The sequence below is a fragment of the Gekko japonicus genome, unplaced genomic scaffold (assembly GCF_001447785.1).
Source record: "Gekko japonicus isolate JY-2015 unplaced genomic scaffold, Gekko_japonicus_V1.1 scaffold3643, whole genome shotgun sequence".
Lineage (NCBI taxonomy): Eukaryota > Metazoa > Chordata > Lepidosauria > Squamata > Gekkonidae > Gekko > Gekko japonicus.
In genome coordinates, this window is record NW_015174951.1 from 28,244 (window position 1) to 40,494 (window position 12,251).

Consider the following 12,251-nt stretch of genomic DNA (forward strand, 5'->3'; position numbering starts at 1 on the left):
AGGGGGTGTGGCATATGCAAATGAGTTATGCTAATGAGTTATGCTAATGAGCTCCTGCACCTCTTTTTTTACGAAATGACCCCTGATGTTAACTCATTTAATGCATTCTTCTTTCATAAACCACTCTGAAAGCTCTTTTAAGTTGGAATTCAACAAATAAATCTATAACACTGTTGGAGGAAAATTACTTAAACCTTACTCAATAGCATATGTAATATAGTGACGAGTCCACCCCTGCGTGTGCCACAAATAGATAGCACTAACTGGCTTTTCTAAGCACAGAACCTTCTCCAGAATGCAAGACTAGATGGATCTCGGTCTGATCCGGCCAGTTAGTTCTTATATTATGTGTAAAGGAAGCTTGGCTTACCCAGCATTCAGCTGAGAAGGCAAACACGCCCAAAACCAAGCCTGGTGGCAGCTGACACTTCTTTCTTAAACTTCCTTCCACAGTGAGAAAAAAAATTAAACCACAACTTGATGCTGAAGACAGAAATTGCACAACGAAACACAGCCATGGCAGAAGGAAAGACGGGAAGCGCTGGGCTGTTTGCTAAACGGGTCCAGAAGCAATTCAGCCGAGCCCAAGAGAAGGTACTGGTGTCAAGACGCTTCTTTACATTTATCTGCTTTATTGTGGCCTGGAAAGGAACATCCCCACAGCTGTCCTTTCTCTTCTCAAAAATGTCTTGCGGGAATGAGGGAGATGAGGCAAAGCTAGAAAATGAAGGAGGGCATCTCTGGAAATATTGGCCTTTGTTGCAAATAAGGTGGTACGTGCCCCCAAATTAGTTGATGTGCTTTAGTGACAACATCTGTCACAGATTTCAGAATGTTCTCTGTTCTCTTGGTCTAAATGAACAAAATATTGGTTAAAAGATGGAGGTCTACACCCACATCCTCATTCATTCAGGATTTGCATTTATGGGAAATGCCGAGTCTAATCTATGCTGGTGATTTGTGACTATATTATCAGGGGCAGGGGGCGGTAGTTCCGCTGAATCAATTAATTTGCTTATAAGGACGGGGGGAAACTCATGTTGTCAGAAACAGAGGTATTCTGCAGTTCAGTGTTTTTATTGCCTTTCTGGATTTTGTGTCAAAACTAAACAGGAATCCGGTAACACTTTAAAGAAGAGCAAGTTACTCCAGCATAATTTTTCAAGAGGCAGAGATCACTTCTTCAGATGCACAGAGCATCCATCCAAAACAGCTGAAGCAGTATAGATTAACGCTATGCATTGCTCTATCTTACAAAAAATTCATGCAGGAATAAATTTCATGCTGGAATAAATTCAGCGGGCCACTGAACTCCTTGCTTATTCTTGCTACAACTAACAGTTACCCTTCTGGATTTTGTAACATTGCAACATATATACAAGAACTTACCTGAATGTTTAACATGCTTCATCAGCACATTCATTCCATAACTGTGAAGGGAGATGGCATTCATTATATTATAGAGCTTGATCGCTTCTGTGGGTATATTTTGGGAGGAGGGTCAGTCTGTGTGGCAAAATACACTTCTGGCCCTTGGTTTACTAGTCCAGAAAAGACGGTAAAACCTGAGAACACAGAAACGGGCCATCCCTGGCTCATTTAAAAAGATGGTCCACACATTACTTGATTTCTCATCAGGTTTACTTTGATGATCCACTGCTGAACTATAGAAAAGTGTCTGAGGTACAGTGAGGTAATATAAAAGAGAGCCTGTGTAGTGTGATGGTTAGTGTCGGACCAGGATTAGGGAGTCCCAGGTTCAAATCCCCACTCTGCCGTGGTAGCTCATTAGGTGACCTTGAGCAAGTCTCTAAACCTAACCTAGCTACTGGGGGGCTGATTTGAGGATAAAATGTGGGAGGAAAATGTTGTAAGTGGCTTGGGTCACCGTTGGGGAGAAAAATCAGGCTATAAACCTATAAATAAATAAACAATGAAGGTTCAGTCTACCATGGGTTGTTCACACATACAATCCCCCCCCCTGAATTCGGCTGTTGAGTGGTATGCCTTTAATGACTAAAGGTAAGAAATGTGTGCAGATGGGAGGCCTGGAATCTGGGAGATGCCTCTTCCCATTTTGTGTCAGTAACTTGTTCTCTGAAAGGCTTTAAATGTTGAATATTCCCATGACGACATGTGCCTTCCTGATAGCGTGCCCATCGCTACCTCACTTCTTTTTCAGGGGTATTTTTTAATCTGTGCGTGTGTGTGTGTGTGTGCGCGCGCGCACGCACCTGGAAGTCATGGGGACCTCTGGTGACCCCTACTGGGGGCCTGGAGGATATTCAGAGAGGTAGCTGAATAAAGCCTGCCCCCGCCTCCTGCCTCTGGTATTTCAAGGGGGTCTCCCATCCAAGTACTTGGCAGAGAAGCTTAGCTTAAGAGATATGACAAAATTGCGCTTACCTGGGCTATCCATGTCAGGGCAAAACTTTGTAACTACTTCACTTCTGCTTTGGAAGGCAGACTCTCTGGCACTATACCCCATTGAACCCCTCCCCTCGCCAAACCCCACCCTCCCCAGGCTCCACTCCCAAAATCTCCAGGTATTTCCCAACCCAAAGGTGTCAACCCAAAGGGCTAGGCGAGAACTTGTCTCTGTGATGTACTCATGTTTTATATGCCTGCTGCTTTTTACATGGGGAGATACTGAAACTGGGACTCCCTCCACCTGCAGCCCATTCTACCATAACTCTAACTCCTGCATAACTAGGCCTAAGATATTAGAGTTAAACGGAGTGGGAGGGGAGTAAAATCTGTCAAGCTCAAATGAACTTGACTGACTGAACTCAGCATGAACTTGACCAGAAAGAAGAGAAGGTAGATCGCTCAGGAAGTGGAGTCAATATCCTGTTTCTTCCAGTCAGATAATTTCCTCCCTGAGCACAGGATCCTTAAAAGGGCAGAGGCGTGCAGCCAAGTACGGCCTATTTGATATCTTGTGCCCCAATTGTTATAGAAGAACACAACTCCTTCTTTGGTCTGTTTCCTCACACAGCTCTTCCTATCTGCCTCTGGATTGTATTCGGTCTAGCAGACAGCAGTTGAGTGGTCTGGTCCGCCTTTGAACTGAATTCAAAATGCCTTGGCTGCTTTGTCCCTGAAGCTTTAGAGTAAGACAGAAATGAAATGTATCCAAATCAAAATTTAGACTGGGGCTGTCAAAAGCCAGCTAAATAAGATGGTCTAAGAATCCAGTGCTGTGACCCGGCTAGCACGATCTCCTCATATCTTGGAAGCTAAGCAGAGTTGGCCCTGGCTAGTATTTGGATGGGGAGACCTCCAAGGAATACCAGGGTGGTGATGCGGAGGCAGGCAATGGCAAACCACCTCTGAAGGTCTCTTGTCTTGAAAACCCTACGGGGTCGCCATAAGTCAGCTGTGACTTGATGGCATGCGCTCTCTCTCTCACACACACACACACAAAGATCCCCCAGAGTCAAAATGCCACAATGACAGCAGAGTTGACAGAATTCCCGTTCTGTGCTGCTCATAAAAAGAACAGCAGGCCTGAACACTGTCGATATAACACCTCCAGTTTGGTGTAGTGGTTAAGTGTGCGGACTCTAATCTGGGAGAACCAGGTTTGAGTCCCCACTCCTCCACGTGCACCTGCTGATGTGACCTTGGGTCAGTCACAAGCTCTGGCACAGTTGTCCTTGAAAAAGAGCAGTTTGTGTCAGAGTTCTCTCAGCCCCACCCACCTCACAGGGTGTCTGTTGTGGGGAGGGGAAGGGAAAGGAGTTTGTAAGCCGCTCTGAGACTCCAAGTGAAGGGCGGGGTATAAATCCAATCTCCTCCTCTTCTTCTTCTTCTTCTCTATGCCTTGATTCTATGCCCACAGTCACCCATTCTCCATTTCTTCCTTCCATGTTTCTTTAATGATAACACGGTGAAATCCTTCTTCACTATACTTGTTGCCACAGTACTACATTCTCTTGGGCGTGGCTCATTGTACTTGGTACCACTTCCTCCAGCCAACTCCTTCCTTAGCCAGGTGTCCTAGAATTTCAGTTCCCCTACTCTGCCCGTGGCAGCACACACTCCCTCCTGACCTGAAGCATTATGAAGTTTCTTCAGCCTCCTTCTTTCTTCTCCTCTGGAAACATTCTGACATGCATTGTTTCCTGAACAGCAAAACAGAAATGTCTGCAAGCTGGCATGTTCATGGTCACTCTGCTGATGGCTGTCAGAGGTTCCATCACAAGTACAATGTAATATAGAAGGCCAGAAAGTGACTCAGTAATAATTAATTCCATCTTCTATGAGGATGCAGGGTTCTTCAATGCATCAGCTCTTCTCAGGATAATCCAGATGCACCAGGGTAACGCCATGCACCAAAAGAAATGATCAGGAGCAATGTTCCCTCTAAGCTGTGGAGTCTTGTGAACAAAAATTCTACTTTGTGAGCTACTGGAATTAAAGTTGTGAGCGAGAGATTTGGCTGCTGCGTAAATTAGTTTGCTCTGGAGCCATCCTTCCTGAGCTAAGACAAAAATGTGTGAGCCAGAGGCTAAAAAACTGTGAGCTAGCTCACACTAACTCATCTTAGAGGGAACACTGATCAGAAGTGATCAGGAGTCACTGCGCTTATTTGCTCCCTGTCCTCCATTTCCAAAGAGTTCCAAGCAGTCTTCCAGACCTGGCTAGTGCTAAGGCCAGGCTCATTATCTTCATTGTGCCATGCTTCTTCAAACCATATTTGAGGCACTCAGGAGACTGCAGAACTGCTATTCATGCTTCCAGCATAACATCCAAAGAGAGAGGTCATAACGTTCCCTATAATAAGGTATATTGTCATTTTGACTGCTTGCTGATTTGTCTGCCTGGTGAATGTCATTCATTGTTTAGATAGACTGGTAAGCATTGTTCCCTCTAAGCTGAGTTAGTGTGAGCTAGCTCACAGCTTTTTAACCTCCGGCTCATACATTTTTGTCTTAGCTCAGGAAGGATGGCCCCAGAGCAAACTAATTTATGCAGCAGTCACCTGCCTGCTCACAACTTTAATGCTGGTAGCTCACAAAGTAGACTTTTTGCTCACAGGATGCCACAGCTTAGAGGGAGCATTGCTGGCAAGTAGTGTTGGGAAGAATCAGTGGTTATGCTACACCAACAGCACTGAGAAGGATACTTGAAGAAAAATGCACTTTGATAGGCAGGGTGGTTAAAGCTCCAAGGCTGCATTTTCAGAAATGCTGTTTATGTACAAGGTCAGCTGGACAAGTAGAGATTTAGGGTCTCAATATCTGTATGAGACAATGATGTCAGGAGGGAGGTTTTTAACTTGTTAGGCACACCACAACATGTTGGTACTGTGCCACTGTGCCAAATAGGATTCTGGATTAGATGGACTGTTGATCTGATCCAGCAGGAGCCAAAGAGGACATTATGGAGTACCCAGATTGGAACTGGGGGTCCCTGTCCTCTGTAACAGTCAGGCATCAGTTGTGGGTTCTCCTCATTTTCCAATTCATTTGCTGTCCAATTCAGATTTAGGACTGCAGCAATCACTGAGAAGAGAATTCAGCCTTTCCGTCCTCTGTGCCATTTCCCCAGCCTGAAACAGCCCTGAGGGGAGGTTCTGTTTACAGTTACCAGTCCTGGGTTGGGAAATACCTTGGTGGGGTTTGGGGAGGGGAGGGATCTTAGCAGAGTATAATACTATAGAGTCAACTATCCAAAGCGGCCATTTTCTCCAGGGGAACTGATCTAAGTCATCTGGAGAGCAATTGTAATACAGTGAGATCTCCAGGTGCCAGCTGGAGGTTGGCTACCCTGGAACTTCTGTTTGACCTCTCGAGTACCTGCAACTTGAGTCTGACTGTTAAACAGAGTGCAGATCCCAGACCCAACCTGTGAAAATTCATAATGAGTATGCATGTTACATTAATCCAGCAGAGGTCAATAATCATTGAAGAAATGTGAGAGTTCTCCCCTTAGCCACTGCATAAGGTTGCCAAGTGGAACTTACCTTGGCGGCGGGGGACTCCTGCGTGGATCCCGGAGCGCGTGCGCGCGCTGCACACACATCACCAGGAAGTGACGTTATGACTCCGGGCACGCTGGGGGCGGGGCCACGACCACACAGGGGAAAACCATAGAGTTTTCCCTTGTATGGCTGTGGCCCCGCCCCCAGCATGCCCAGCATGCTCGCCTCACTTCCGGGTGACGCGCAAGTCGGGGAGGAGTTCCCCCCGGGACCCAATCCGGTGGTGCCGGGGAACGGGCCTCTGGGGCGGGGGTTTCCCCGCCCCTCCGGGGGGACTTGGGATCCCTACCACTGCATCAAATACACAAGTGTAACCCAGGCACTGGAAATATGGGCAAGTTCAAGGCTTAGGGCCTCTTTCTTAAAGCCCCTCTCCCACTCACACACCTTGGCTTAAGCAAAGCAACTATTTATTGCAACAAGGAAAATACAGTTCTCAGGGCCTCTCTCCTCACCATCCGAGAGAAGAAATCCGCTTCAGTTCACAGTCAGATGGTCTGGGGGCTAACCTCCTCCAGAAGAAGTGATGCCCATCAAGGGAGGGCCCGCACCAGACAAAAGCTTCTTCAGCTGAGGCCTTTTAGCAACCCAGTCCTTGGAGAGACAAAATGACTAGGCCTACCTTTACTCCCAGGTTGTTGTTTTTTCCCAGTCACTCACTACACACACCCTCCCAACAGGCACAAGTATTTAATTGCTCCACCCAACATAATATATCCCCAAACTTCTACGCAAGTCATTTAGCTGTCTGCTTCTACCAGCTGAGCTTTTGCACTGTGAACATCCTGAGCCTGAAGGGAGGCCAATATTCACCTCAGGACTATAAGTTGGCTGATAACTGTTCCGTGCACCCAGGAATTGATAACTGAAACATTATGAGCCCAGCAAAAGCTGTGTGTTATCTGTAAATAGTTTTAAGCCCCTTTATTGAACATCCTTATTTCTTCTATCCCTGGTAAGGAATAAAAACTTTATTTTTAATCCCTTTCCCCCCATATCTCATCTGAAATAACTGCATTTAGAAGACCACTTAGTCTTAGGTTCGTTCAGTCTGTCAAGGGAAGGCTAGAGTAAAGATCACTCTGGTCAAACGGCAGAGCATGCTACCTTTCGTCAAACGGCATTTAAAACCCCAACTTTCACAACTGCCCAAGTTTCAGACAGGACAGGTGTGAGTGGAAGTGGGAGCTGGCTCCTCGTTGGCGGGGGCAGGACCATTGGTAGCTGCCCCCAGAATAGGGTCCAAGGCAGCTGCCCTGGCTGCCCATTGGCTATGAGGGCCCCAACATGTCAAAAGCCATTCCAAGAGAAGACAAGCTCCTTTAATAGTCTTTTCCTATCTCCAGAGGACCCTGGGAAATGTAGTTCTGAGAGACAAATGAGGTGCCACTAATAAAAGTACCGTATTCCACATCCTCACCAAACTATACACTCAACATTTCTTTGAGGAAAGCCATGACAAGTAAATTAAATTTCGCTGGGACTGACACAGAGTTGTGGTATGGATTTGCCCTAGGGATGACCTATTAGGGAAACAAAGGTGGTTGATCTGAACAATGGCTGAGGTTCTAAGTGGGCAATTTTTACAAGGCAGAATTAAATTTAGAGACCTTTTGGCAAATGTTCATGCTTGTTCCTAGTGGCTTGTGCTTTGTTTTCAGCCCATGTTCAGCTTACATTGTTCTACGCCTACGAGTTAGGATGTGGTAAGCTGCAGAAAACCTACTTGTTTTGGCCACAAAAACAAGTGACATTTCTTTTGATGGTGGTAGAAAGTGCTGTGAAGTCACAGCCAGTTTATTGCAACCCTGTAGAGTTTCAAGGCAAGAGACAAACACAGGTGTTTTTTCCATTGCCTGCCTTCTGCATAGTGACTTTGGATTTTTTTCAAGTGGTCTCCCATTAGGGTTGCCAAGTCAATCTTCGCCGGGAGCCATAGAGTTTTCCCTTGTATGGCCATGGCCCCGCCCCCAGCGTGCCCAGCGTGCCCGCGTCACTTCCGGGTGACGCGCACGTCGGGGTGGAGTTCCCCCCAGGGCCCTATCTGGCGGCGCCGGGGAACGGGTCTCTGGTGTGGGGGGTTCCCCGCCCCCCAGGGGGACTTGGGATCCCTATCTCCCATTCAAGTACTAACCAGGGTCAACCTTGCTTAGCTTCTAGGGTTGCCAAGTCCCCTCAGATGGCTGTGGCCCCGCCCCCAGCGTGCCCGGCGTCATTACGTCACTTCCAGCTGACGGTACACGCCGGGGTGGGATTTCCCCCGGGGCCCGATTCCGCGGCAGCGGAAATCGGGCCTCCAAAGCGGGGGGAAATCCACCCCCCGGGGGGACTTGGCAGCCCTATTAGCTTCAGAGATATGACAAGATCAGACTAGCCTGAGCTATCCAGATCAGAGCAACATTTTTTTTACAGTGTTAGAAAAGCAAAGTTTGCCTCTCTAGTTGGTGATTAGGGTTGCTAGTTTGCAATGCTGAAATCCATGCTGTTGCTTTAAATTCCTCACTGCAGGAGACCAGATAGATTACAGCTCTTCCTGCCTGTTCTCCCTCTGGTACTCCAGCTAGCCTCCCCTTTGCAAAATACTTAAAATACTACTGTTTGTACGGTAGGAGGAAGAGACATACAAAAGGAACCAAACAGTTTAGATGAAGGTATTAGAGTAATTCCTCACTGATGCTGTCAAATTCCAAATATTGACCTCACAAGGCCCCTTCAATCATGGGTGTTGAACTAATTTGTTATGGGGGATCTGACATAAATTAGACCTTGTTGGGCCAGGCCATGTAGGTCATAAAATGTAATGCCAGGTAGCGGAGATATAAACTTTATAAAGGACACAAACACAAAGTTTTTTTTACTTAAAATAAAAATATGCTTAAAACATTAGCACTCTTGCAATATTTTGTTTATTTAACAGTATCTGATAACTGACACCTCTTGCTCTGAATTATTGCATCAAAATGTCCATGCTGTTGCAATCTTGAGTATGCTGTTCAAGTGTGTATCCGTAAGCTGCAAACTTACTTTTGATTTATTACTTTTGATTTATTGACATTCACCACAGAAATCTCATGCTCAGAGTTTGGAGTCTAGGACCCAGGGGAAAACATGAAATGTCTGAGAGAGTCTGGCAAAGCAAGCTATGATGCTGCAGCAGCAACAGAACTGGAAGCAGGAAATGGCCAGTTCTAGTGCGGGCCTGATAGAAGCCCTCCGGGGGCCTGATGCAGCCCCTGGGCCGCGTGTTTGACACCCCTGCCTTAAATGATGATCTTTCTGTGCCTCTAGGACCAGGATTCTCAAAAGTATAATGCAGGTGCCCAACTATTTTCCAAGGGAGAGGCAAGTTTCTTGTTGGCTGCTCTTTCTAGTACCTATCTTTACTAGGCCAAGACAATAAGCCATTTCACAGCAAAAGGACCGAGGACTTTTTTGTTTACCATCAAGTCACAGACGACGTATGGTGACCCCATGGGGTTTTCAAGGCAAGAAATGTCTAGGGGTGCTTTGCCATTTCCTGGCTCCAAGTCATGACCCTGGTATTCTCTGGTGGTCTCCCTTCCAAATACTGACCAGGGTCAAGCCTGTTTAACTTTTGAGAAATGACAACATCAGGCTAACCTGGGCTATCCAGGTCAGGGCCTTAAGGGCATTGCTACACTACAAACCTATATCCACCTGATACTGTCCTGTCTTCTGCAAAGAATCCTCAAAATTAAAGGTAGATGAGAGTGCTAAGAACTGATCTTGGTATATATTTCCATGATGCCACAAAGAATCTACCTTGTGGTAGCCCGGAAAAGAAAAACAAACAAACCATGTTTTTTAGAAATCATGTGAATGTGTTTTTAAAAATGTTAAGAATCACAGGAATCTTCCCTTTCCCACAGTACACCTTTGTGGTGATTAATGCAAAAAGTTGAGATTTATCAAGCCCTGAGACTGGTCTGAGTGTTTTTTAAGGTATATTTTCCATAGTAAATCCATGATCAAAAATCTTGCAGCCTTTAAAAAGCAGTGCATGATCTTTGTTATGTCCTCCAGCATAAGAAACTTGCTTAGTAAACTTTTTTCTCTACCATAACCCTCAACCTCTTTCCCACTATTGACCGTCGTAGCAAAATGGTCCCTCTAGGCTCTGATGCACCGTATTTCCTAATACCAGATATGGGAGAGAGTCAACAGGACTGCACACAGAGACATGTCACTGGCCATAGTGGGAAACATTATGACCCTTTGGTCTCATCCTGCAGCATAATAAATATATTTTTATTTCAGCAATGGCCATAGAGAGCCATACAGATAGGATGGATTTGGGGAGTTAACACTTTAACTTCCCCAAAACTAATTGTGCTCATCCTTAAAAATAATTGAAGCACGTCTGTTTTGCTTGATGAAAGTGGGCTTTTGTTTTGTTTCTATGTGACTGTTAGGGAGGGGAAGGAAACCACAAAAGGGATGTTCCTGAAGTGCCCTGAATAAAAAGGGCAAGTACCTTCCTTATTACAGCAACTTCAAAATAAAAGGGAAATACTGGCCCCGGTCACATGGGAGGATTTGCCACGCGAGAGGGACGGATCGGGGGCTCATTAAGCGGGTACGATCACACCGCAACATCAGGGAAGCGGCGCACACCCGTCCCCGATCCGTCCCTTCCGGGCGAAACTGCGCATCCAAAAAAAACCCCTAGAAAACACTACTACCTACCTGAAAATCCGCTGCAGGGACGGCCGTCTGATCGCCGGCGCACCCGTCTCTCCCGCAGCATGCGAGGTCTTGCTGAACTGCGCATGCACAGGGATGTGCAGCGGGCTGGCCTTGCTCTCCGGTTCGTGGCTTCCTCTCGGCATCTGATCATGCCGGGGAGGACCTCCGCGGCGGCTGGGAGGATCTGTCTGATCCCGCCACCGCGCATCTCTTTTGGTGCGGCTCAAAAAAGCCGCACTTTGGCCACGCCTATTTCCCCCAGGGTGACTGGGGCCTCCATATAACTATATTTTCCCACCCCATTCAAGCCTGCAAAAGCTAGCTTAAAATTTTTTTGTGGGATCACTGCATGTTGTGATCGTATTATTTCAGTGTTACCAAACCTTGCAAGTCCCAGACAGTTTCATTTCTACTGAACCCTGAGGTCCAGATTTGTGAAGTGTGTCAGTCGAGTTCTTTAACCCGAGACAGACAAAGGACAGGATGCAATGGTGTCTGAGGGAAAACTTTCCAATGTCTGCAGTTAACAAGTCTTGATTACCTCTCTTTGTGTGCTAGTTTGCGCTAGAAATTCTCCTATCCCTCCTCACAGATGGGATAGCTTCTTGCCAACCTCCAGGTGGGGCCTGAAGTTCTCCTGGAATTACAAGTGCTGACCAGACTGCACAGATTAATTCCCTGGAGGAAATGGCAACCAGAGGGTAGAATGTATGGCATTAAATCCCTGCTGAGCTCCCCCATCCCCAAATTTTACTTTCCTCAGGCTCCACCCCCAAATTACCAGGAATTTCCCAATCCAGGGTTGACAAGCTTATTTTGTCCAACCCATGGGAGAGCCCTGACTCCTGGGCTTTGGCTAGGAGGGCATGCAGTGAGGGCTGCCCATGTGCATTTAATTTAGGGTTACCAACTTCCAGGGTGTGCCTGGAGATCTCCTGCTATTACAATTGATCTCCAAATGACAGAGATCAGTTCTCCTGGAGAAAATGGCTGCTTTGGAGAACATAAAAACATAAGAGACGCCAATGTTAAATCAGGCCAATGGCCCATCCAGTCCAACACTCTGTCACACAGTGGCCAGAAATACCAGATGCCATCAGGAGGTCCACCAGTGAGGCCAGGACATTAGAAGCCCTCCCACTGTTGACCCCCCCCAAGCAAAGAGACGGGCGGCGGCGGGATCAGACAGATCCCCCAAGCCGCCGCACAGTTGCTCTCCGGCACGATCAGATGCCGGGGGGGGGGGGGCCACAGATCGGTGAGCGAGGCAGCCCACTGGGCCCGTGCACGCCTGCATAGTTTGGCTGGGGGCCTCGCATGCTGCCGGAGACAGGCGTGCCGGCGATCCCACGGCCACCCCTGCTGCGGATTTTCAGGTAAGTAGTAGTGTTTTGTAGGGGTTTTTTTGATCCGCATCTTCAGCCGGAAGAGACAGATCGGGGATGGGTGTGTGCCGCTTCCCAGATGTTGTGGTTTGATTGCGCCCACTTGCTGCGCCCCCGATCCGTCCCTCTCGCGAATCAAAGCCTCCCGTGTGACCGGGGCCTCTGCTAAC

At 47.2% G+C, this 12,251-nt stretch overlaps 1 protein-coding gene across 1 annotated transcript in view; it reads left to right on the forward strand.

Annotated features, from left to right (window-relative positions):
* The first annotated feature begins 494 nt into the window (after positions 1-494).
* The window catches only part of BIN2 (bridging integrator 2), a 40,452-nt gene continuing 28,695 nt past the window's right edge, over positions 495-12,251 (forward strand). The window contains exon 1 of the mRNA XM_015425133.1: positions 495-594. Coding sequence (XP_015280619.1) covers positions 517-594 — 78 coding nt within the window. The 5' untranslated portion in view covers positions 495-516. The remainder of the gene's footprint in view (positions 595-12,251) is intronic.